Source organism: Artibeus jamaicensis, unplaced genomic scaffold (genome assembly GCF_021234435.1).
Source record: "Artibeus jamaicensis isolate MK-2021 breed Jamaican fruit bat unplaced genomic scaffold, CSHL_Jam_final scaffold_614, whole genome shotgun sequence".
NCBI lineage: Eukaryota > Metazoa > Chordata > Mammalia > Chiroptera > Phyllostomidae > Artibeus > Artibeus jamaicensis.
The window spans coordinates 2,794,293-2,816,550 of record NW_026522050.1 but is presented as its reverse complement, the minus strand read 5'-3'; the positions used below and the strand labels follow the sequence as shown (position 1 = coordinate 2,816,550).

The 22,258-nt window shown below is 46.6% G+C and overlaps 2 protein-coding genes across 2 annotated transcripts; one reads left to right on the top strand and one right to left on the bottom strand.

The window, feature by feature from the left end:
- Nucleotides 1-2,661: 2,661 nt before the first annotated feature.
- Nucleotides 2,662-13,009, bottom strand: HNRNPUL2 (heterogeneous nuclear ribonucleoprotein U like 2). The gene is made up of 14 exons (XM_037140253.2): nt 12,158-13,009; nt 10,152-10,287; nt 9,776-9,852; nt 9,437-9,576; nt 8,821-8,911; nt 8,614-8,726; nt 8,120-8,383; nt 7,826-7,948; nt 7,097-7,225; nt 6,381-6,549; nt 4,802-5,002; nt 3,764-3,837; nt 3,394-3,501; nt 2,662-3,275 (listed from the first exon to the last, which is right to left on the bottom strand). Exons 1-14 carry the CDS (start codon nt 12,693-12,695, stop codon nt 3,195-3,197), a joined length of 2,244 nt encoding a protein of 747 aa, XP_036996148.1. The 5' UTR covers nt 12,696-13,009; the 3' UTR covers nt 2,662-3,194.
- A 323-nt stretch (nt 13,010-13,332) lies between these two features.
- TTC9C (tetratricopeptide repeat domain 9C) lies at nt 13,333-20,722 on the top strand. The gene is made up of 3 exons (XM_037140254.2): nt 13,333-14,634; nt 17,811-17,993; nt 19,025-20,722. The coding sequence occupies exons 1-3, from the start codon at nt 14,382-14,384 to the stop codon at nt 19,117-19,119; spliced, it is 531 nt and encodes a 176-aa protein (XP_036996149.1). The 5' UTR covers nt 13,333-14,381; the 3' UTR covers nt 19,120-20,722.
- The last annotated feature ends 1,536 nt before the right edge of the window (nt 20,723-22,258 follow it).

Genomic DNA, 22,258 nt, shown 5'->3' with positions numbered 1-22,258 from the left:
TAGTGATCTTTGGATCACGGCTCCTTTAGAATACTGCACTGCCACGAGCCTGTGGCACCCCGGCCTCGGTAAGTACTCGACCATTTATTAGAAATTACAATTAGAATCAGTTAGTGCTAGCAATGCAACAGTGCTTTTAATAATTAGTTACCTTCCCATTCTCCAAATTCTAGGAAATTACCCTCCATCAAACATCTTCTGTTGAATGAGCAGGCTTTTCCTCTAAGTGGTAACTGCTCATGAATACACTCGTTTAGCTCCTAAATAGAACCTTACACTTAACTTCAAGCATCCAACTAGTGTCAGTACAGGTCAAAGACACAGAGGTCATGACACAGTGTGTTTCCTTCTATTCCAACGGCTCACGCTTTTAGCATAAGCAAGCACCAAGCAGGCCCACAGCCCCCAAGGGCCGCCCTGGTAGAACAGGAAGGGAGTGACAGCCGTGCCGGAGGAAAGCCGGCCTGGGTTGGACCCAGGGTAACTTGAAGCAGCATCAGAAGTAAATGAATGAATCCCCCAGATGACACACTCCACCCCAGTCAGTGCAGCCACAGGAGATAAGAGTGAATTCAATCCAAATGGTTATTTATTCTAAAACTGGAAGCTACTGTGCCTACATATTCGCCAGAATGTTGTCATGAGAACATGGGAGGAAAAAGTTACAGATGTAAACAATGACACAGTTACATTTTTTTTAAAAAATGGTAAAACCCTTTTTTACTGGCCACTTCCAAGAATGCTTTACAGGTTGTGCAAAAACATGTACAGGCTCCACGCGATGTCTGTTCTTCTCATAAGCGTTTCCATCTACAACAACTACAACAGACGTCTGATGAAACACAGAACAAGTCTCCTAAGGAAAACAAGGCTGGGACCCCTCCTGTTAATCCACATTTTGTCCCCTTAACATGTTTTCTTTTTTTTTTTTTTAATAATAAAAAGACAGAAACAAACCCCAGCCATCTAGGCTGTTGCGAGGACTCCACCACCAAGGACGTGGCACTTTCTTTCCACCCACCCAGAAAAACAGCTTTTTGGTTGTTGTTTAAAAAAGACGACTTTCTAGTGTCCAAATAATAACAGCAAGTACCTCCCCTAACCCTCCTCCCCCCAAGAAACACAAAGCAGCTCAGGGGCCCAGCACCCGCAGACCGGGTCATCGCAGGCCACGATGACAGGAGCTGTGTGCTGGAGGACTCCACACCTGAGCGGGCCCCAGAGCCAATTTTCTATTATAACGGGATCTTGCCCTAAGAGAATTTCTTTGGGCTCCAGTTTTTATCTCCTTGCCCTGATACTATCAGCAAAGCTTCTCAAAAACTCCCTTAATAATAATAAAAAGTTAGTGGGTTACAGAAAAGTTCATGCAATCACGGCATCCACTGCCACACACAAATCCATTGGACGGCACCGCAAGAATGCAGGTGCCCAGAGAAAAGACATCATTATGAGCAAGCAAACGTATTTCCTATCAGCCCCCCATTCCGGCCTTGGAGTGGGAGGGACTTGCGGGGCAGGCGTGTCACGGACAGAGGAAACTAGAGGCCAGAGTGAGAGCCAACAGGCCTGGAGACGGGCTACGTAGCAGTCACAGCGGGAGAGGGAAAGACCCAACCTCAGCACAAAATGTTTCAACAGAGAACCGCCCAGGTGAGGAATGGAAGTGAAGCACATTCTAGTAGCACAACCCAGGGTCTGCCCTCACTAGGAAGCCCTGCAGTATGTGGGATTTGCTGAGGAAGCCCTTGGCAGACTCAATGCTGAGCAGGAAGATAATTTAGAACTGAAGCTAAGTATTGAAAGAACATTCCCGTAGCCCACCCATATCCTTGAATCCAGCCACCTGAAGCCGTTAGTCAAGAACTGGGAGGGTGTTGGTAAAGTTACAGAGACCATCCCGACTGAAGTCTCCTGGCTAGAGGCCTCTCCGGGGATTTGCGGGGTAAGCACCCCAGGAGGAATCCTGTTTCAAGAAGTCAGGAAGGGGGGCTCCCTTTCATGCACACATTATACGCACATTCACGCTCTCCCCAAGTTGCAGCAGCCCCGCTGAGCTGCCTCCCACCCCCCACCCCCCTTTCTATGCACTTTCTACCTGTGTATCAAAAAGACCAGCAGGGCTTGCGCCCTCCACACTGTATAAAATAGTTGCTATTCTCAGCACCTGGGCCTGGTAGCCCACACCACAGGATTCACTTATGTACATATCCTGCTGCCGTGGAAAGAATCCTGCTTCATTTCCGTGTGAGCTGAAACCCTGAGAAACGCTCCTTCTCTCGCACTAGAAGAGGACAGATACTCTTAACAGAGATGATTTCAGAGACTTCACTCCCTCTCAACCTTGGAAGACGGAGAGAACAGACTGGCGGTCACAATCTTCAGGCCAGGACCCCAACCCCACTCTCCCCCAGGTCCCCCCGGGGACCCGCCAACGGGTGCACAGAGGGTGCGAGCCGCTCTGCTCTGCAAACAGGCACCGTCCCTGTCTCCTCAGCCTGGGCGTCCTGTACAGCGGAACCGTCCACTTGGTGGTCTCCAGGCCTCGGCCAAACAGCACAAAGGCACAGGACAGTGGAGACAATGCCACTGTGGCCGCCCAGCCCACCAGACCAGATATCCCGAGAGGGAAAGGTCGGTAAAAAAAAAAAATACAAACGGTTAGTGGTGCAAGTGATTGGTAAGAGCCAATCGTTTATTTTCACTGCCCCAGTCACAAGCTCTCCCTCTGTCCCCACTCCTGCCTGCGTGGACAGTGCCCTCTCACGCCTGCCCACCCTCTCCACACGCCTCATCGCTCTCCCTGCGTGGCTGCCAGCCCAGCTGCCTCACAACGTCAGCGGGGTGACGTTTTCAGGACTGCTCCTGTCAGCGGCGGGGTACAGGACAGGCAGCCCTAAGTGCTGCTTTCTGAGCAAATGGTTTTTGATTACAAATATCTAACTAGGTTTGAAATGTTTTATAGAATAAGACAATATTCTTTTCAACAAACTTTAAAAAAAATGTACAGTTTTGTCATTTGTTTCCACCTCCCCCCACCCCCACCCCTGCTTGCGCACCCTCCCTCCCACCGCCCCTCCCCGGCAGCTCAGCCCCACCCCGACAGCCCCTGTTTTCCTTGGTTGTGTTTTGGGGGGTGCCTGGCACCCCCAGAGATTCAGCGTCATAGCTGACAGGTGACAAGGGCAGGGGCTTCACCGATACCCTTGGTACCCGTAGTAGTTCCTGTAGTATCGGTCTCTGTCCTGGGGGTGGTGGTAGTAGTAGCTCTGCCACTAGAAGAGAGGGGAAGACCCCATCACTGGGAGGCACAGCTGGCCGAGGACAGAGGCATGACACTCGCTCCTCGGCTCCTGCCTCCCTGCCCCCGCGCTGTGCCCAGGAGGTACTCACATCTCGATTGTACTGTCTGTAATAGTCTCTGTATCTGTTGTATTCATAATCCCGGCTGTAGAAGCGATCATAGTCTCCCCTGTACCGATCGTAGAAATTACGGTAGCCCTGAGAAAGGGGAAAGAGAAGGGGTTAAGATTTACGGGTTTCCGGCATCATGATCCACTGCTGTGCCCCGTCTCACATGAAACACATCTCAGTTTGACTTTGTAACAGACTTAATCTTCCCAGGATAAATTCTTCCAGAGAAACACATTATATGGGCAAAACCCTAAGCCCTGAGGAAACAGCCCAAACCACTCTGCTCCCCCAAGCCAGTAGGAAGAGCTAGCACGGCCCAGAGGAGGAGCAGGAGGAGAGCTGCACTCACCCCTCTGTTTCCAGACTGCCCCCAGTACTGCTGCCCGTAGGCCCGGGTGTCGTAGCCTCGGCGCTGCCCGCCCACTGGAAGAGAAACGGGAGAGCGCGCTCAGACGGCGGGCACGGGGTCCTGGCTCCATGTCTGAGTGGACATCAAAAAGCTGGAGCCGCAGGCAATTCGGGGGGAATAGGAGGCCTGCTTCTGCCAGGCTCACACAGTGTTAATTAAAGCACCAGCCAGGGTCTTTTATCAAGTCTGAGAGGGGAGGGCAGAGGAATGGCGACACAAGAAAACCAAGCCACCTTGCTTTTGAAGCTCCCCAATTCCTGCAAAACATTCAGGATGGCGAAGAATACTTGGCAGAGTTAGAAACGTGAGTCAACACCGCCATTTGTAGAATCACTGACCGTCAGCCCTGGAAGCATCTCACACGCCACGGAACCCAGACCCATCGTTTTAGACTTGTGAAACAAGGTGTAAACAGTAAGCGCCTCAGACACCATGTTGACTTACTTACACACACACGCACACACGTACACACACATTTTTAAAGGGCAGTGAATGCACAAATGGGAGGATTAACTGACAAATGAGACATTCAAGAGGGATGGTAATCCCACTAGTAGCCTAATTTATTTCGTAACCCCCAAAATTACTGAATAATGCATTCACTTTGCAGTGTATGTAGTTGGGTTGATCCACTAAACAAAGAAGAAAGAAAACTTAAGGATCCAATTTCGCTGCACAAATCCTTTCGGTGCACTGCAGTTGTGAGTGGCAAACCCACATGTATGAGTGAAAACTAGACAAACGAGAAAGCCCAAGCACCGCTTTTCAGAAACAACTGCTCAGAAACAATTATTTTTGTTGAAAAATAACAACCTTTTGTTGAAGGATTATGGAAAAAGCACAAGAAGCTGGGGGGAAAGGACACAGAAAGAAATAAGCTCCATAAAGAAGTCACTTCCTTATTCCTGGTTAGTGACTTGACATGGGTCCTGCTCAGCTCAGACCGCGGCCGGTGGCCAGCGGGCCCCCGGGACTCACCGTAGCCTTGGCCTCGGCTTCGGTTCTGCCGGTTGCGCTTGTTTCGATTGTTGCGGCGGTTTGTCCGTTTCTCAGAGGGGGGCAGAAGCTTCCTTGCCTCCTCCTTGTACTTAGTGACAAGAGGCTGAGCTTCTTCCTTCTCCAGCTCCCCATATGTGACCTCATCCATATAATCGCATTTTTCAGGCAGAGAGAAGTTGGCTGTAAGAGTAAGAGAGAAGCTTGTGAGCCTGAGAAGTGCACCGATGGGGAAGGTCTCCTTATAAAACCTGTTACAGGAAGACTAAGATTTCCCAAGCTTCCTCTACTAGTGCACAGAGAACTGCTGGTCCTTTCATAAGTTTTCTCTGGATTGTAACAGCCCCAGGCACAGGGCTACCTGCAAACTGTAGATTTACAAGTTCTCAAGTGATCCATAATAAATTAAGAGTAAACTGGGTTAAGGTTTCTTATCAGGACAGAAGCAGGTAGGCAGAGGCTAAACGTAACCGAGAAAGGTTTTTGGGTTGGTTAGATAAGACGCTAAGAAACACAAGTTCAGAGGCTGAGTAGCAGTGGAATTCAGAGCAAGGGCCGGAGCGGTCCTCTTAATTCTTCGATGAACCCAGTTAACCTCCATTAACTAACTTCCTCCAGGTTCCTGAGTGTCAGTTATGGACTGGCATAGTTCACTCTGCGTAAACTGACAATCTGGCTCTTAAGCTACATAACCAGCTCCCATCCCTGGGCATTGTCAGAATTCAAAGAGCCATTAGTGGACCAGGCAGGTGGGAGCGCTGAGAGCTGACGGCAGCAGGGGTGGGCAGAAATCACACTCTGAGGAAACAGCAGGAAGCAGGATCAATCCAGACAGACAAGTCCACCTTATGGAGGACCTTACTATTATTAGGCTTTGTGTTGCATTAAAGATTTCAGGTTCCTATCAAACACTAAAACAAGCAAACAAACCTCCTACATTATCAGAAATCAAGATAACTATAAGACCATTCTATCCAAACGCTGTATTTTTAATTGACTTTTAGGGAGAGAGAGGAGAGAGAAAAACCTGAGTTTGCTGCTCCACTTACTGATGCACCTACTGGTTGCTTCTTGTACGTGCCCTGAGCAGGGATGGACCCCACAACCTTGGCATATTGGGACAACGCTCTAACCAACTGAGCTACCTGGCCAGGGCCCAGTCACTGTATTTTAATTTGAATCATAACATCTCCCCCCTCCGAAAGTATAAATTCAGTAAAACACAGCTTCCTTTCATTCACAATTGCCCTACATCTAGAATAGCAATGGGTAAATAGTAGACACTCTTTAAATACTCACTCAATGAATAACTGACTCAATGAAGCCTCTGCCTTGAGTTTTAATTATTCTATGAATTATTGTATCTTACCGAGAATGAGCCGAGAAGTTAGTGCTTCTCCACTCACTCTGCTTATTCATTTACCTACAAGTGCTCACACCCACTACTTAACTCTTCAGTTTTACACTCTAGGTGTGGAGAGTCACTCCAGGGACGAGAAAGCCCTAGTAAGGTACACACTGACCAAGGACAGGATCCCTGACTTGGACAGTTTGGGCCCACCTTTCATCTCCAGCATTATAGACTCAGGCACATCATCTCCCTCCACTTCCTTCCTCAACTCCAGCCTCTTCTTCCAGTCTTCCTCCTTAGGGACAACCACCACCACTTTCCGAGAGAATGTCTTGAACAGCAACAGTTTCCGCCGCTGGCCAGAGTTGTACACATTACACTAGGGACAGAAAGAATCATGGGAGTCTTAGAAATAAAAATCATTACCCAAACTCAACATAAGCACTTACGGAGCATCTTTTACAAATGAGGCACCCAATTAGGGATGTTACATACACAATCTCCTTTGATTCCTCAAGCTCTACTGGACAGTTATTAACGGATTTTGTGCATCAGGAAAACTGAGACTCATAGAGAGCAAGACTTGTCTGAGGCCACGAACCCAGTAAGTGGTGAAGCCAGGAATCCAAAGGACCTCTAACGCTCTGTCCGTTGCCTCTATTAAGGGTTTTATAGTCTGGGTCCATATACTCCCTGGTAAGAACGCTAACAGTAAGAGGTATCTCTGAGTTCAAGAAACATTATAACTATAACACAAAACTACCTAATCATAATTAACTAAGTGAACTGATTCTGTTTCTTAATTCAGTCTCTCTTTACAAATGCACCCACTTTGACTCTAAGTAATTGTATCAGATTAAATAGATGCCAGATTGTCATCTTTGGACCTTACACAAAATTAGGTTCCTTTCAATGTCTGAAAATACCTGATCAAGAATGAAGTTCCTCTTTGTCCGGGAAGCAATCTGGACCAGTTTACTAAGGCACTGGGAGGCTTGCTGAACTAAAAGGTCTCGGCTTTTTGGGTCCATTTCTGGTTCCTCAAGCCCCTTCATCTGATGAGTTTGAGAGAAAATGAAGAGAAACACAAGAAGTTATGAAGCAAGTTAAAGCCCGAGAGTCACTGGTAAGTGTCACCTCTTCAATGCCACCACAACAGTTTGGCCCTATTCCTCAGTGTCACGAATGTTGTCCATCTCCTGCAGGAGTCATTTCCAGTCTTCATCTGGACAGATTCCAGATTTTATCAGCTTTCAGAAGTACAACACAGCAAATGGGACTGGGGGACAACCTCCTTTTAACATACATTGAGCACTCATTTATCTAGTTGTGGGGCCCTTGTCCTCAGACACTTGAAAGACTAACTCCACTGGGAAAACAGTTTCTTGGAACCTCCAGGGCAAATTCCCATTTGACTAATAACCCCCAGTACCTTATCCTCATTTTAAAAAATTTACTGACTTTAGAAACAGAGAGGAAGAAGGACAAGGCAGAGGGAGGGAGAGAAGGAGAGAGAGAAACACCGACTCGTTGTCTACTTGCTGACGCGGCAGTCGGTGGCTGATTCTTGTACGTGCCCTGACCAGGGATCAAACCCACAACCTTGGCATAGCAGGACGACACTAAGCCATAACTACCCACCAGGGCCAACTCACCCTCATTTGATTGAGGACAGTCTCGGCTCCCAGGACATTGTATCTTTTCTCGGGATTTTCTTTTGAGTATTTCAGTGCCCACTGGGTCTTTCCAGACCCAGGCAGTCCCACCATCAGAATGACCTGCAAGCAGACAGAACCAGGAGGACTATGAAAGATAAGCAGGGGTCATGTTTAAGAACCCAATTTAGTAATATCCTCTCATGACCCAGGCCGGTGGAGTTTTGAGAAGAAAAGCTCTCCATGTCCACGGCTCCGAAGGGCGGGCGCTGGGCCTCCACACCCCAGGCCTACCTCGCACTCCTCTATGGCCTTGGGCGGCACCGCGGTGCGCACACGCTCCTCCACAGGCACAGCGTGGATGAACACGAACTCTTCCGGTGGTGGGAAGAAGGGCTCCTCCTTCTGACCAAAATTTAATTCCACGACACAATTTTTGCAGAGGACATGGGGTAGGAGGGCCCGGTCTGCCAGGGCCTCCTTGTGGATCCGGAATGCCACACCCAGGTCTTCCCCATTCTTAGAAAAGGAAAGTTCTACTTCTTCAGTCTCAAAATTCTGTAACAAAAGACAAGGGGCCTTCATGGGCTTACAGGGATTGAGGCTGAATGAATCTTACGATTTAATCTCACAAAAACAAAACAAAAAACTCAGTGACTGTGGCAACACACAACTAAGCATGACCTGCACCAAATACATAAAAAACAGCAACTGACAGGCAGCGACCGAACCCCCAGTGCCCTCCACTCACTCCTTGCTGTGAACCCACAATTTTCAGCAGCACTTACAGCAAAACAGCCAATGACATCGTTCTCCCCAAAAGTCTGGCCAAATTCCTCAAATTGCCCGTTCTCTGCCTTGAGTCCTCGTCCATCGAAACCGTAAGAGAATTCATCCTCACCTGAAAGTCAAAAAATTAGTTACCCACACTTAAACTTCCCACGGAGTGAGCAACACGGTAGCAAACACTAGTGAAGAAGTTAAAGTGACTTTACCAAGCTGTGGGTGGGAAAAATCAACAGACCACCCAACTCGAAGGAGAGAGACCTCTGTGCAGCCTTCTTTCATGGGGAGATTCTGGGTCACCTAGGGAGGGAAAAAAGTCCTCTCAGACACTCTGACCAACTCAGAAGCAAAGTTTGCCAAAGAGACAAGATTTTTATGCAAACTGAAAATGACAACTATACAACTCCACATCAGAATAGTAACTGTCAATGCATGTAAACCAAAGACCTGGGGGAAGACCCCCAGTTTCTTCATTATTGGAGCTAAGGTTATTGTTAACACGTGGTGCTTTTTTTCTGCACTAATAAAATATTTGTGGGAAGGAGTCCAGTATACAATAGTGTAAGGAATAATTTAGTGATTTTTTTTACATTTTTATTTTATTTATTTTTAGAAATTAGGGAAGGGAAGGAGGAAGGAAGAGAAACACAAATGTGTGGTTGCCTCTTCTGTGCCCCATCCTGGGCACCTGGCCCGCAACCCAGGAATGTCCCCTGACTGAGAACTGAATTGGTGACCCTTTGGTTCCCGGGCTGGCACTTAATCCACCGAGCCACACCAGCCAGGACTAATAAATGAATGCTTTTAATGAGCTATACGTTCTACCTTGGCTTCAAAGCAGACTTTCCCCTTTGTCACTCCGTAAGTACTCCTCGCCCCAGACCACAGAGTGGGGAACTTCTCTGAGAAAAGGGGCTGCCCTCCGTATCGGTCTTTGCTCACTTGAAAATGGAGATCTGAGGTATCTGTTAGGAAAGAAGCAATGTGTTTATGACAATGGCAACATCTGAAAGCCATCCACAGAATACAAACACACTGAGTTGTCAAGGACGGATACAAAGTCTCCCACATGCTACATCTCTTAAAAGTTGCAGGCCATGAAGTTTTAATCTCCAAAATCACTTCTCAGTGGTTAAAACCCCAACCTGCCTGCCTTATACATACACGTGTCCAGGTTCACAAGTGTTTGATCCTCCTCCTCATCTTTTGCCTCTTCTTCAGGGGGTGGTGGAGACTTTGAGCTATACATATAAAAGAAAAGCAAATACAATGTAACCAAAGCCCTCTTCTTGGAGGCGTGTCTGCATGGCATCGTGTCAGTTTTAAAATTTCAGTGAATATAAAATTCCAGCAGACAGCTTCTTTCAGTAAATGAGAAAAGGGCAACAGGAGCTTTCAGGGCAGATTCAATCTAGAACTTACTCCTATTAAAAAACCTACTCCGTTTTCAATCCGCCCCTCTTCCCAGACTCTCTGATTCACCAGGTGCACCGAAATCATAGCAGACAGTCCCTTCAATGAAAGGGACTGTTTCCCTCACCGGCTGTGGTAAGCCTCCTCTCGGAATTCATAGTAAGCTCGGCCATGTTCATCCTTCTCATCCCGCTGTCTCTTTACCCCCCGCCGCTCACCATCTGAGCCTGCTGGTTTTGACTTTTCACTATCTTGGTCATCTCCTACAAAAAGGAGGGAAAGAAAATCAGCAGTTTTCATACTGGAGCGTGGAATAAGCTCAGAACCAACAGAAACTAAAGGGCGATCTGAGTATCTGTCCCATCCGAGTACCCAAGCTGCTCCCACTGCATCCATGGAATGTTTTATTTCCAAAGTTCTTCCTCTTGTCGTTGGCTGGAATTTTATTTTATAAAAGGATACTAATTACAGTCAAGCCATAGATTAAAACTGGACAATTTCTGCACTCTAAATTTATCTGCTTAAATCAGGTCAAACTTGCAGCTTTCCCCACCAATATGGTATTTAAAAAAAATTCATACGTTACTTTTGATTCTTGATTGTCAGATTTGAATTTAAGCTAGTCATAAAACATTTTTTCTAACACTTTCCCACAGCTTCACGATACAGAAGACTCACTTAAAAAAATAAAAGTGTGCCTTTCAAGCTTTAAAATGCACAGCCATCCACAGGTTTACTTATATGGCAAGTGGACACAGGTGCATGACAGAGCTATAATATTATCATGAATTTTTACTGAAAGTTGCAAGAGCAAACCATTAATTCAGGAGAGATCCATAAATAACACTGCATCTTCACTGCACATAATTTTGGGAGAAAGGTGGTGTCACATACTTCACAGCATTCTTTCCAAGGGGGAAAAACAGGTGTTTTCCTTAGGCCTTTGAAGTTTTCAATACAAAGGTTTTTTAATAATAATTTAAGATATTTCTTCATCCCTCGGCCTTTTTTATCTGCTATTTGGGAAACACATTCAGTCAAAGGTTATGTAATGGGATTTTTGCTCCAGGACATAGGACAAACAATCTTCAAGCTGCACATGACCACCGTGGAATGGGTTCCATTTATACTATGATACTAAGTGGCAGCCTAAACAGCGTATTATTAAAAGAATTAAGGCAACCCGTTTTATTGTAAGAGTAGAAGCAGCTCTAGTTTCCCTCCTTATTCCGACAGATAGATAGTTAGGGAGCAGCTCTAACCATCCAATCACTTCAAAGGAAGACAGGTCACTAACTGGGGGGTGGGGAGCAACTTTACACAAGGTTGCTCAACGGACCCACCAACACCTCGATCATTTCAATTCGGTTACTCAGGAATCTGAAATGTACAAGGCTGGCTGAGTGTACAGCAAATTTACAAATAATGCCCATCCATCAACTCAGTGGTAAGATTACATTTTAATCATAATACAAGTGAAGTAAAACCCGTAGCCAAGTTGAGTGACATTCTCAAGGCACTAGATAAGACTTTCTCTTCACTAGTTAACCATTAAACTCGACACCTTCACACCACAGGCTGTTGCCCTGCTACTAAAGCGAGAGCAAGGTTGGGCTGCCAAATTCTGTGTGGCTCAAGCCATACCACCATGCTTTTAATGGAGAGAATCTTGATGAATTTAGTTTGCTGCTTAGGATTTTTATGGCGAAACACTCAACAGGCAGCCCAAGGGCCAAAAGCCTCAACAGTCGGTCTAGCTATTCGTGAAATCGCCAATTCCTCAGCACATTCTTGGTATAGGAAAAGATAACCAGCAGCGTGGGAGGCTGCTCCACAGGTAGCTCACCAGCAGTTCACATGCAACCCTGTTCACTTCCATCCACTACCAACCAACGAAGCAAGTTAAGCAGGAACCTCCCTCCTTCAAGAGAGTAGGGCCACCAACGGTGGTCAAACCTCCTAGAAATGTGCGAAGAGACTAAAAGCCACTTCCCCTGGGCAGTCCCACCAAGTGGTGATAGGAATCTTGCCCTTTCAGGTAAGAGAGAACAAGGGATCGGATCCCTCGGTGAAGGGCTGGGTGCCTGGGCGCACCCGGCTGGTTAGAGTCGGGCTCCGCTGCCAGCTCCTCACCCTGTTCCTCTGCGGCCTTGTCACCCGGCGCCTCGGATCCCGGTGTCTCGTCCCCGCTCCGCTCCTCCGGCTCGTCTTCCTCCCCCTTGCCGGTGCCCTGCTCTTCGCCACCATTTACCCCACCTGACTCGGCCGTGGCCTCCTCGGCCGGCCTCTCGGAAGCATCAGGCTCGGCCGGGGCCTCCACGGCTGCCACCTCCGGGGGCTCCGGCGGCGGCTGCGCGGCCTGGTCCGAGGCCTGGGTAGGGGGTGGCTCTTCGTCCTCGTCCTCAAGCAGCGCCTCCTCGTCCTCCTCCTCCTCTTCGTCCTCCTCCTCGTCCCCGCCCGGGCCGCCGCCCGACGCGTCCACAGGCCGAGGCTCCGCCTTGCAGGCCCCGCCGGGCACGGCCCCTCCACCACCAGCCTCGTCCTCGAGCATCTCGGCGTCCAGCGCCTCCTGCAGCCGCTGCGCCAGATCCACCTTGAGGCCGCGCGAGTCCAGGCCCCGCCGCTGCAGCTCCGACCGCAGCTCGGTCACTTTCAGCCGCTTCACCTCCATCGCCGCCGCCGCCTCCGCCTCCCGCTTGCCTCCTCCCCTGCGAACCGACGACCGAGCCCGACCGCGCAGGCGCCGCCGCCGCCCGCCTCCGCTTCACGCGCCAGCACTGAGCCCGCGCGAGCGAGCGCGCACGGACGCACGCAGGCGGCTAGGGCCGCGCGCAGTCTCTTCTACGGTTCTCCCTTCTGTTTCGCTCCCCTTTTCAGCCTACGGAGCCCAAAACAACGTATCGGGAAAGTATTTCCCTCTCTGCTTTTTCGGTTCCCCTACCGCGGGCGGGCTCGAGGCTAGGACGACGGACTTCCCTCCCTTTACCTCCCTCCCCCTCTCACCTACTGGCCAATCGCCGCCGGTGGTTTCACTGCGCAGCCGCACCGGAGCCGGAGACGGGAAAGCTTGGCTGCGGCTCAAGTGCCTCGTAGCACGGAGGCGTGTGCGCGCCCTTCTTTCCGTACTTCAGCCGGGGTTGCGCAGCAGCCCGGGCTCGCACAGCTCCTCCCACCCGGTCGCCACCATCACTCCCATCTGACTTCCTATCGCACTTTGGTCTTGGGGCTTGTTCACTAGTCTCTTCCTACTCTCTATGCGTGCAGCAACTTATTGAGAGTGTTAAAAAAAAAAGCCAGAAGGGAAGCTGTTGCAACGTGAAAGCCTCTTAGTAATTACATTTTTTGTTAGTAAACCAAAAGGCTCTCCAAAACCAAGGAATACAGTATCCCCTCGCCCCGCCCCCCAATTGCTCAACTTCTACCTAGCAACAGATTGTCGGACCTCGCCTTTTAGCTAGATCATTGGCCAACTTGAATTGTCATCTGCAGTTGTGATTGGTCATCCGTGATCATCGGATTTTTCCAATTGGCGAAATTGTCAGGGGATTTTTTTTTTTTTGCCCCCTCCCCGCGTGTAGGTCCGTAGGGGAGGTGGGAAAGATTGGGTCTTTTCTGTGGGATTACTTTTCTGGGTCCGCTTCTGATTGGGCGGCGTGGTGCAATGCGCGCGACCTTTTAGACAACAAACTGTCAAGAGACCGGACCCCGTCCTCCGGATTCTCCCATTCGTAATCCAAAATCCAGGGGGATACTTCCGGGCTTGGGCATGAGGGCTGGCCTTGGGCCTTGGAGAATTTGCAGCTGAGCTGCTTTGCCACCAGGCCAATCGTGGCCTTTGGGCACGGACCACGTTCACTTTGGTCTCCTAGGTCCTGGCACAGACCTCAAAGAATGCTAGTTGAATACGTGCGCATAAAAAGCTGGGACGGAGGCAAACCGTCTAAACTTCTCTTAGCAGTTGTCCCCGCCTACTTTTCCACTTCCAGGTCAGGGAGGTGTGTCCAAAAGAAAGAAAGAAGGAAGCAAATTCCACCGGCATTTGCACGCCTGCCTCAATTTCTTACTGCGACCTTTGCTTCTTCCGGGTCTCCTGCAGAATCGCCTCTTTAGAAACTCACTTAATCTCTGGCTTTCCCATTCTCACAGTCTCACAGATTAGTTTCTTGCACCACTGGAGGTTAAAAAATACTGCATAGAGGAAAGGAAGGGGCTGTGGTAGAAACAAGCAAAGCTCATTCCCTGCAGGGCCTCCTGGAAAAGGGTAATTGCCTGCCTTAGGTCGACTACCAAAATCAGTATTTCTGCTCCCACCCCCAGAGCTTCAGTTGCTCTTTCGCTTCGTAATTCCGCAATAGCAATGGGCGACAGAATTATGGAGAAGCGCCTGCAGGAGGCTCAGCTGTACAAGGAGAAAGGGAACCAGCGTTACCGAGAAGGGAAGTACCGAGATGCTGTGAGTAGGTACCATCGAGCTCTGCTTCAGCTGCGGGGTCTGGATCCAAGTCTGCCCTCCCCGATACCTAATCTAGGACCTCAGGGCCCGGCTCTCACACCCGAACAAGAAAACATACTGCACAGCACCCAGAGAGACTGCTACAACAATCTAGCTGGTAAGAACAGGGAGGAAGGGTGGGTAAGAATCTCCAGGCAGGTACACGAAAATCTGTGAACATTTGGAAAAACCCTGACGGGCTTTTCTGCTATCATCTAGTTATTCTGCCATGAATTGAAATGTATTTCCGATTTACAGGGCTCTAGCTGAGTTTCTGTAGAACGGTAGTTCTCAAACTTCTGGAGAATTTATGAAACAACTCCTGAACCCCACCCCCAGAGTCCGATTTACTAGGTGTGAGGTGGTGCCTACCATTTATTTGCATTTTCCAACCGATTCCCAGGTGATGCTGATGGGTTTAGGGAATTTTCCGCCCAATGGAGAAAATACTGAATTTATATTGAGGGCATTATTTTTTTAATATTTAATATACCGGAAGGAAGGCTCTTGTTTCAGCTGGTGTAAGTCATTCTTACTAGATGCTTTGGGTAGCCTTTCCTTATTTTCCTCTTACCTGTAAATCAGCTGGCTAATAATTTGGGTAACTAGTTATCTGGCATTTCTAGATGGCCTTGGGTGAAGAGATGAATACAAGGATTAGTATCACTGGGATGAATCTGCCAAAAGACAGGAGACTTCTTAGGTCTGTTCTGTGACAAGCAAACTAACCATGGAACAAATTAACTTATTTTTAGGTATATTAAAACATTCTCGGCCCTGGCTGGTATAGCTCAGTGGATTGAGCGTGGGCCTGCGAATCGAAGGATCGTGGTTCAATTCCGTCAGGGCACATTCCTGGGTTGCAGGCCAGTTCCCAGCAGGGGACACATGAGAGGCAACCATACACTGATATTTCTCTCCTCTCCTTCCCTTCCCCTCTAAAGATAAATAAAATCTTTAAAAAAAAACCCAAAACATTCTAACGGTCCAGACCGAGGCCATAAAAGTTATTAGGAGTAGTTTTTACATTTTGTAATGGTTATTTGAAAATGATTTTTTTTACTACAATACTCATCAGCTATACTTCAGGGAAAATCTAGCTTTTTTACAATGTGTGTCCAGTGCTACTCTTGGACTCAAGTAATAAAAATAGCAGTTATAGTAGCTAATGTTTAAATTCAATCGTTTTTACTGAGCGCCGAGGTTCCCTGCTCTCATGGAACATATATTCAAGGGAGGGAGATGGACAATTACAAAAAAGCAACACGTATATATTTTTTGAAAATGGTAAGTACTACGGAAAAGAAATAAGGCAGAGAATGAGTACAGTGAGTGCTTATGAGATGCCCAAGGCAGACACTGTTTGAGCCCCTTACCCAAACTAACCTGTTTAGATGTCACAACAACCCTTTGAGGTGCATTTAAGGAAACGGTCAAACAGTAGTAAGTGGTGGGGCTAGAGGCAAATCTTAACTCTACACCCGAGTTCTTATTGCAGAATCCTGCACATTTCCCTTTTCCGTTATGAAAAGGCAGGAGATAGGCCTTCACGTTGCCTCCTAAACCGGTTTGTGTTGTGAGGTCCCGTTTGACAGTAGGGTCTGTATTAGGGAACTGACTAGAAATTAGGGAAATGTGGTGTTGGAGAGATGGGGACGTCTGTCGAGGACTCACTGAATTACCTACCAGTTTACACCTGTTGTCTGCTTGTGACATGTTGAGCAGTGTATTTACAGTATCTCTCATTACCCAAAAATCCTGCAAGGTTTTTATGATTATCCCCATTTTGTAGAGAAGGGAGCCAGATCATTTCACTGCTTAAAATCCTCCAGTGGCATCTCATTGCACTTAGGAAGAAAATCCGAACTCTGATCCTTACCTGCAGAGCCAGACATGGTCTGGCCCCTCCATACATTGAATTTGTAAAGTACATTTCTGTCTTCCAGCTCTGTAGGATCTTGTCTCTGAGGTTAGAAAGCGCTGTCCCTTGAAGGACCCTTGTCCTTCAGATTTTGGCTCAAAAGTCACTTTCTTAGAGAAATCTTCAGTACCCAAGCTGCACTCTGACCTCATTCACTCCATTTTTAGGCAGTGCTGGTTCTCCAAGCACTTAAAAAAATTTTGTTTGTTTATTGTATGTTCCTGCTACTTGGAGACTAGGATGCGAACTCTGCTTACTCATCAAGATGGGGGTCTGGTTCCTCTCGTCCTGTTCCCAGCCCTGCCTAGCACTTGGTCAGTGCCCCATAGCTAGTTGTCAAATGAATGAATGAAGCTATAGTAATGGGTTAGTTGACCACGTATCTGGGGAAATATCTGAGGACAATCTATGACCACTTGGTGGTGATGTTGTAAAAGGGATGCAAACATTGGCCCTTTAATGGGCTCACCAGCCAGGATGCTCAGTGCCTAGCCTCATGTTGTAATCGTACTGTGTTTAATCCCACACTTATGGAAGAGGGAAACATTTCCTATCTTGATTATAAAAAAGCAGAAGATTGACCTGATCGTTGCCCCCTTTTGAAGTATATTAAAACATTCTAACTGTCCAGGCTGAGGCCACAGAAATTATTAGGAGTAGTTTAAAAAAAACTACTTCTATCATATTTGTATGTTGAGGTGCCATTAAATCATCCAAGGGATTAGTGAAATAAAATATCATCAATGATGATGATTTCAGAGTCAGAGTCTTTGGTTCAAATGTCTTACTCATTCCATCCAGAAGCTGTGTGATCTTGGACAAGTTACTTTACCATTCTGAGCCTTCATTTCTTCATCCATCCATTAAATGGAGGTAGTGACACATACTGATCTCACAGAGTGGATGAGAAGATTAAACAAGCACATAGCACACTGCTTACTATTGCCTTGCATAATCATTATTTTTTTGTTTTGCCTCATGTGGCAACTGCAGTTGTTAACAAAGTTGCAGTACAAGAATTGTGGTGAAGTGGAATGTTCAAGAGCTGTGAGTAGAAGAGACACAAGGAAGAAGAGGTTTACATAAACTTTAAAGTATATTATCAGTTTTATAGCTGGGCCTAACCCAACACTAGGTACATAGTAGGCATTTGGCAGATACTGAAGTCGATTCAAGGTATGTAAAGCTTTTATACACTGCTACATCCCAGACTTAGAAGGTCTGGCGCAGGGCAGACACTCATGTTTATTTGTTGGATAAGTGAACATTGTTGATGTCGTTCTGTGTTTGGTGCCGCCTTGAGTTGGCCAGTGAGATTCGGTGTAACAAGGCCCTCCTCCCTCTTCTCTTTTCCTTTCCTGTGGCCCCATTAGCCTGTCTCCTTCAGATGGAGCCAGTAAACTACGAGCGGGTGAAAGAGTACAGTCAGAAAGTCCTGGAGCGACAGCCTGATAATGCCAAGGCCTTGTATCGGGCCGGAGTGGCCTTTTTCCACCTGCAGGACTATGACCAAGCTCGGCAGTACCTCCTGGCTGCTGTCAATAGGCAGCCAAAAGGTGAGCAAGGAGGGGATTGAAGTGGGGAGGACAAAGAACATTGTCCTGTTTGGGGTGTAGCTGTGGAAGGTGGTTTTATTTTACTTTTGCAATTTATTGAATTTTTTAAAAAATACATTTTACATGGCTCAAAATTTTTTAAGTATAAAAGTGTACAATGAACAGGCCTTATCCTCTTACGTGCTTGTCTCCACAGCAAAGCAATATGGTGTATCCTCTGGAAATCTTTATGCTCAATGGGCACACGCGTATACTGGATTCTCCCCCTGCCCCCTATTAGTGAAAGAGGTTTTAGAGCTTTGTTTTCCAAGTCTCACTTCCTAGATGGAGACTGAAATGGGATCCAGTGAATACACTTGATAATCCTCATTTCTGCCTGCCAGCTCTCCAGCTGGGGTCTGGCTTTGCTTAATCAATTTATTCTTTATCTCAGCTAACCCCAGATATGACCTAGAAAAAGGCCTACTGAGAGAGAATCTGAGACTTGGCCCTTTGTTTCCAACTCGAAAAGGATATTGTGAAGCAGATGGGCCTGGGCAGGGATGGCGGGCTCGTTCCTGTGTTGATGGTTCAGCACTGAACACTGTCTCCCTGTTTGCATTCTGGCTTAGAGGCCAGAAGTAGAAGGTTCCCAACCATTTATAACAGCACAGTAAAATCTCATCAAATGAGAAAGCCACTATGAATTGATAAAGATATCAAATATGAGCCACTTGTCCATGTTACTTACCTTCAGGTACATAGATCAACTGCCACCCAGGTATAGCATCTTTAGTGGCTCAGCTAGGACAATAACTATTTCTTCAAACTCCCTTTCATCATAAAAGTAGCAACCAGCCCAGGCCTGTATAGAGATTTTTTAGAAATCCAAAGGGGTCGCAATGAGATTTACTATTGTGTGGAAGAGTTGTGATATATTCAGATCTAAGAATGGTTAAAGAAAAAATGAAAGTATGTTAACACTCTTCTCCGGCCCCGAGGTGAGGTCCCACTCTAACTTTCTCTAATTGCCTCCTTCGCCCCCTTCTAAGATGCCAACGTCCGGCGGTACCTCCAGCTGACACAGTCAGAACTCAATAGCTATCACCGCAAAGAGAAGCAGCTCTACATGGGCATGTTTGGTTAACAGAGAAGAGTGATGCTTCTCCACTTGAACTTAGGCGAACTGTTAAAGACCAGTCAAGTGAAACCTGAGCTTCACATACCTCTGACCCAGGTGGATTTCTGTCTCGTTTCTACTTCTGCACAAACTCTTAACTGCTTACATAGTCTGCCTCTTTTTGTTTGTCTCTCTGTATGTTTGTGGAGCTTTTACTACATAGTATTCTTGGGGACATTGGCCCTGAGAAAGACAACCAGGAAACATTCATCAGCCATGGGCGGCATTAGTCACATCTACAGCACAGATTTTAATGATTGGTGTTGCTAGACGTGTTCGTACACGGAGGAGATGTATTGCTGGCAGAGGAGGCAATGACGATAGGCAGGAAAGAGCTTCTTCCTGTTTCGTCAGATGTCTTAAGCTAAAGTTATACAGGCCAAAATGGGCAGGGCGTATCTTTTGTGAAATTAGACAATGGTAAATTAGGCCCGTATGTGTTAAAATGAAAGACCGGAAATTAACCAAGTAAAGTAATTCCTTATTCTTCTTAACATTTTGTACATACTGATTTTTTTCCCCTACAAAAGTATCTGATTGCTATTGTTTCTCTTGGTAATTTCTGGTCGTTGCTATTTATATTGAGCTCGTTAATGTAGTAGACTTATTTAATTTTTCATTACACTCTTTTAAGATATCTGGAGTCAAGCATTTAAGTATTTATTTAATAACCCTTAAGCCCTCATGCTATGAAAAGACCCAAGTAAACATTTTAATTTTTAATAAGTGCATGTAGTATGCTTGTTTGTCTAAGATGTTTAGGAAAGGCAGATTGCTAAGCCTTCTAGAAAGAATACCGTAAAGTAGCAGAGTAAAAACATAAATCTGTTCTCTGCCTGTCGCCTTGCATTTTGCCAGAGCTCAATTCTTTTACAGAGGAGACAGACCATGAGGCAGCGTTCTCCTTTCTTAGTGCCTTTCAAGCAGTTTGCAAAACTTTCTGGAAGCTACAATCTGAGGCAGATGTGGCTCAGCAGGAGGCTCCATCCACCAGGAGCTCCTTGGTCATTCCGCTCACTTGCCAGGTACACTGTCCGCAGTGAGTGAGTGCTACAGAGTGGACGGGACCGCACAGCACTGCCTCTGCCTCTGCCTCTGCCTCTGCCTGGAGGTAATGATAAGGATGTATCATTGGCCATCATACAACCACAGACAGTTTTCAGAAAGAAAAACCGTAGTGTTGCCAAATGTACATGAGTTCTGCTCTCTTTACCAGTAACGCCTCGTCTCCCAATGAACTAGGCTCCTTTGCGTCTCCCCGTACCCTTGTACAACACAGCCACCAGCTTTACCACAAAAGTTTTCTAGTAATTGTGAAGAAGTGCAAGGACAGAATTAACAAAAGTAGAATATTTTATTCCTCTTCCAAGCCTCTTAAATTTCTAAATCTAGATTGTTGATAAAACTTTGTCGTGATTGCATTGTTTAGGGCTTGTTTTGCTTTTCCATTTTATCTGTGTGTGTGCGTGTGTGTGCGTGTGTGTGTGTGTGTGTGTGTTTTCAAGACAGTGTTACAGGGACCTATTTTCTGCATCAATGAGGAAAAATAAAACTGATATTTAAAAATGGATCATAGAAATTTCTTGCACTCATCCTTTTATTAGCGCTGCTAAGACACTCAGTGGTCAGGCCCGTATCGCAGTCTTTATAGGCCAGCTCCTGGTGGAGAGGTTCATGAACAGGAGAGTGGAAAGGGGAGGCAGTCCGATTGGGTCTGGAGGAGGCCGGCAAGCCCACATCCTGAGGGAGTCATCCAAGGTACCAAAATCAGGACTGAGGGGTTTGTGGAGGGGGAGGCTGCTCATGTCCGCTGACCCTCAAGGTTTCCGGGGTTGGAGTGAAGAGAAGGCATTCATGGCAGGTGGGAAGGGTTACACTTTGGCACATAGGAGACAGTTCAGAACAGTATTCTCTGAATGAACAGAACTCATACCCACCCCCTTCACAATTTTGCCAAAACCACATACTACCTATACTACTACTTAAATGTTATTTAAATATGTATTTTTAAAGGACAAAGGAGTATGTTAGATGATACCATGGGGATGTAAATGGCAAACTTCGCACTGTGAAACCATGAGTAACTTAATTTCTTCAATAAGGAAATTGCAAGGAAAAAGAGAAGGGGACCTATGGAGTGAAAGAGGCTTAAGAGATGTCAGCCAAGTAAATGTGACTTGACTTTGGGTTCTGATTTGAACAAAACAGATAAAAGCCTATGGAACTGAAATAACAGGGGATATATATATATATATTTCTAGTTTTCTAGTTCCTGGTACAGTGTTCCCAAAAACCTTGGAATTTGGATTGATTGGGAAAAACAAGAGCTTATGAGACATCCCTGGTTGGAAGGCCCAGTTGGTTGGACCATCATCCTGTACACCTAGGGTTGTGGGTTCGATTCCCCATCAGGGCACATACCTAGGTTGCAAGTTTGATCCTAGGTCTGCATGCATTTGGGAGGCAACCAACTGACATGTCTTTCACATCTCTCTGTCTCTCAAACCAATAAACGTATCCTCAGGTGAGGATTTAAAACAAAAGTTTGAGACAGTTGGAAATTTGAACAAGAATTATTGTCAATTTTGTTGAGCACGATAATGTATTTGAAGTGCATACTGAAATTGCTTATTAATAAATCTAGGAAGGGGACTTTAGAGCATATCATATCATTTGTCATAAATAAATAAAATGTTTTACAATAAAAAGTATAGTATATGTCAAAGTAAAACATCTTTGTAAACATCAGCTTTGGAAAAATCAAAATCAAATCCAACGTGGAATGGGCTGAATTGGTGGGTTTTGTGAAGCTGAGCTTAGCCAAATGCCTGGGATTGAAGAGGCATTAGCACTAAGTGAAGGCACACTTACAAAGTAGCCAATTAAGAGAAGAAATGAGCTCTGGCTGGTGTAGCTCAGTAGACTGAGCACGGGCTGATGAGCCAGAGCATCGCGGTTCAGTTCCCATTCAGGGCACATGCCTAGGTTGCAGGCCAGTTCCCAGCAGGGGACGCACAAGAGGCAACCATACATTGATATTTCTCTCCCTCTCTCCTTCCCTTCCCCTCTAAAGATAAATAAATAAAATCTTTTTAAAAAGAGAAAC

Bases quoted from the DNA above. Each gene is read 5' to 3' on its own strand.
- HNRNPUL2 (XM_037140253.2), bottom strand. From the start codon at position 12,695: ATGGAGGTGAAGCGGCTGAAAGTGACCGAGCTGCGGTCGGAGCTGCAG. The intron at 8,727-8,820 runs GTAAAGTCACTT...TTTGACTTTCAG, and splicing joins TTTTTCCCACCCACAGCTTG to GTGAGGATGAATTCTCTTAC. The intron at 7,949-8,119 runs GTAGGCCTGGGG...GTCTGCTTGCAG, and splicing joins AGGCCATAGAGGAGTGCGAG to GTCATTCTGATGGTGGGACT.
- TTC9C (XM_037140254.2), top strand. From the start codon at position 14,382: ATGGGCGACAGAATTATGGAGAAGCGCCTGCAGGAGGCTCAGCTGTAC. The intron at 14,635-17,810 runs GTAAGAACAGGG...TGGCCCCATTAG, and splicing joins CTGCTACAACAATCTAGCTG to CCTGTCTCCTTCAGATGGAG. The intron at 17,994-19,024 runs GTGAGCAAGGAG...CCCCCTTCTAAG, and splicing joins TGTCAATAGGCAGCCAAAAG to ATGCCAACGTCCGGCGGTAC.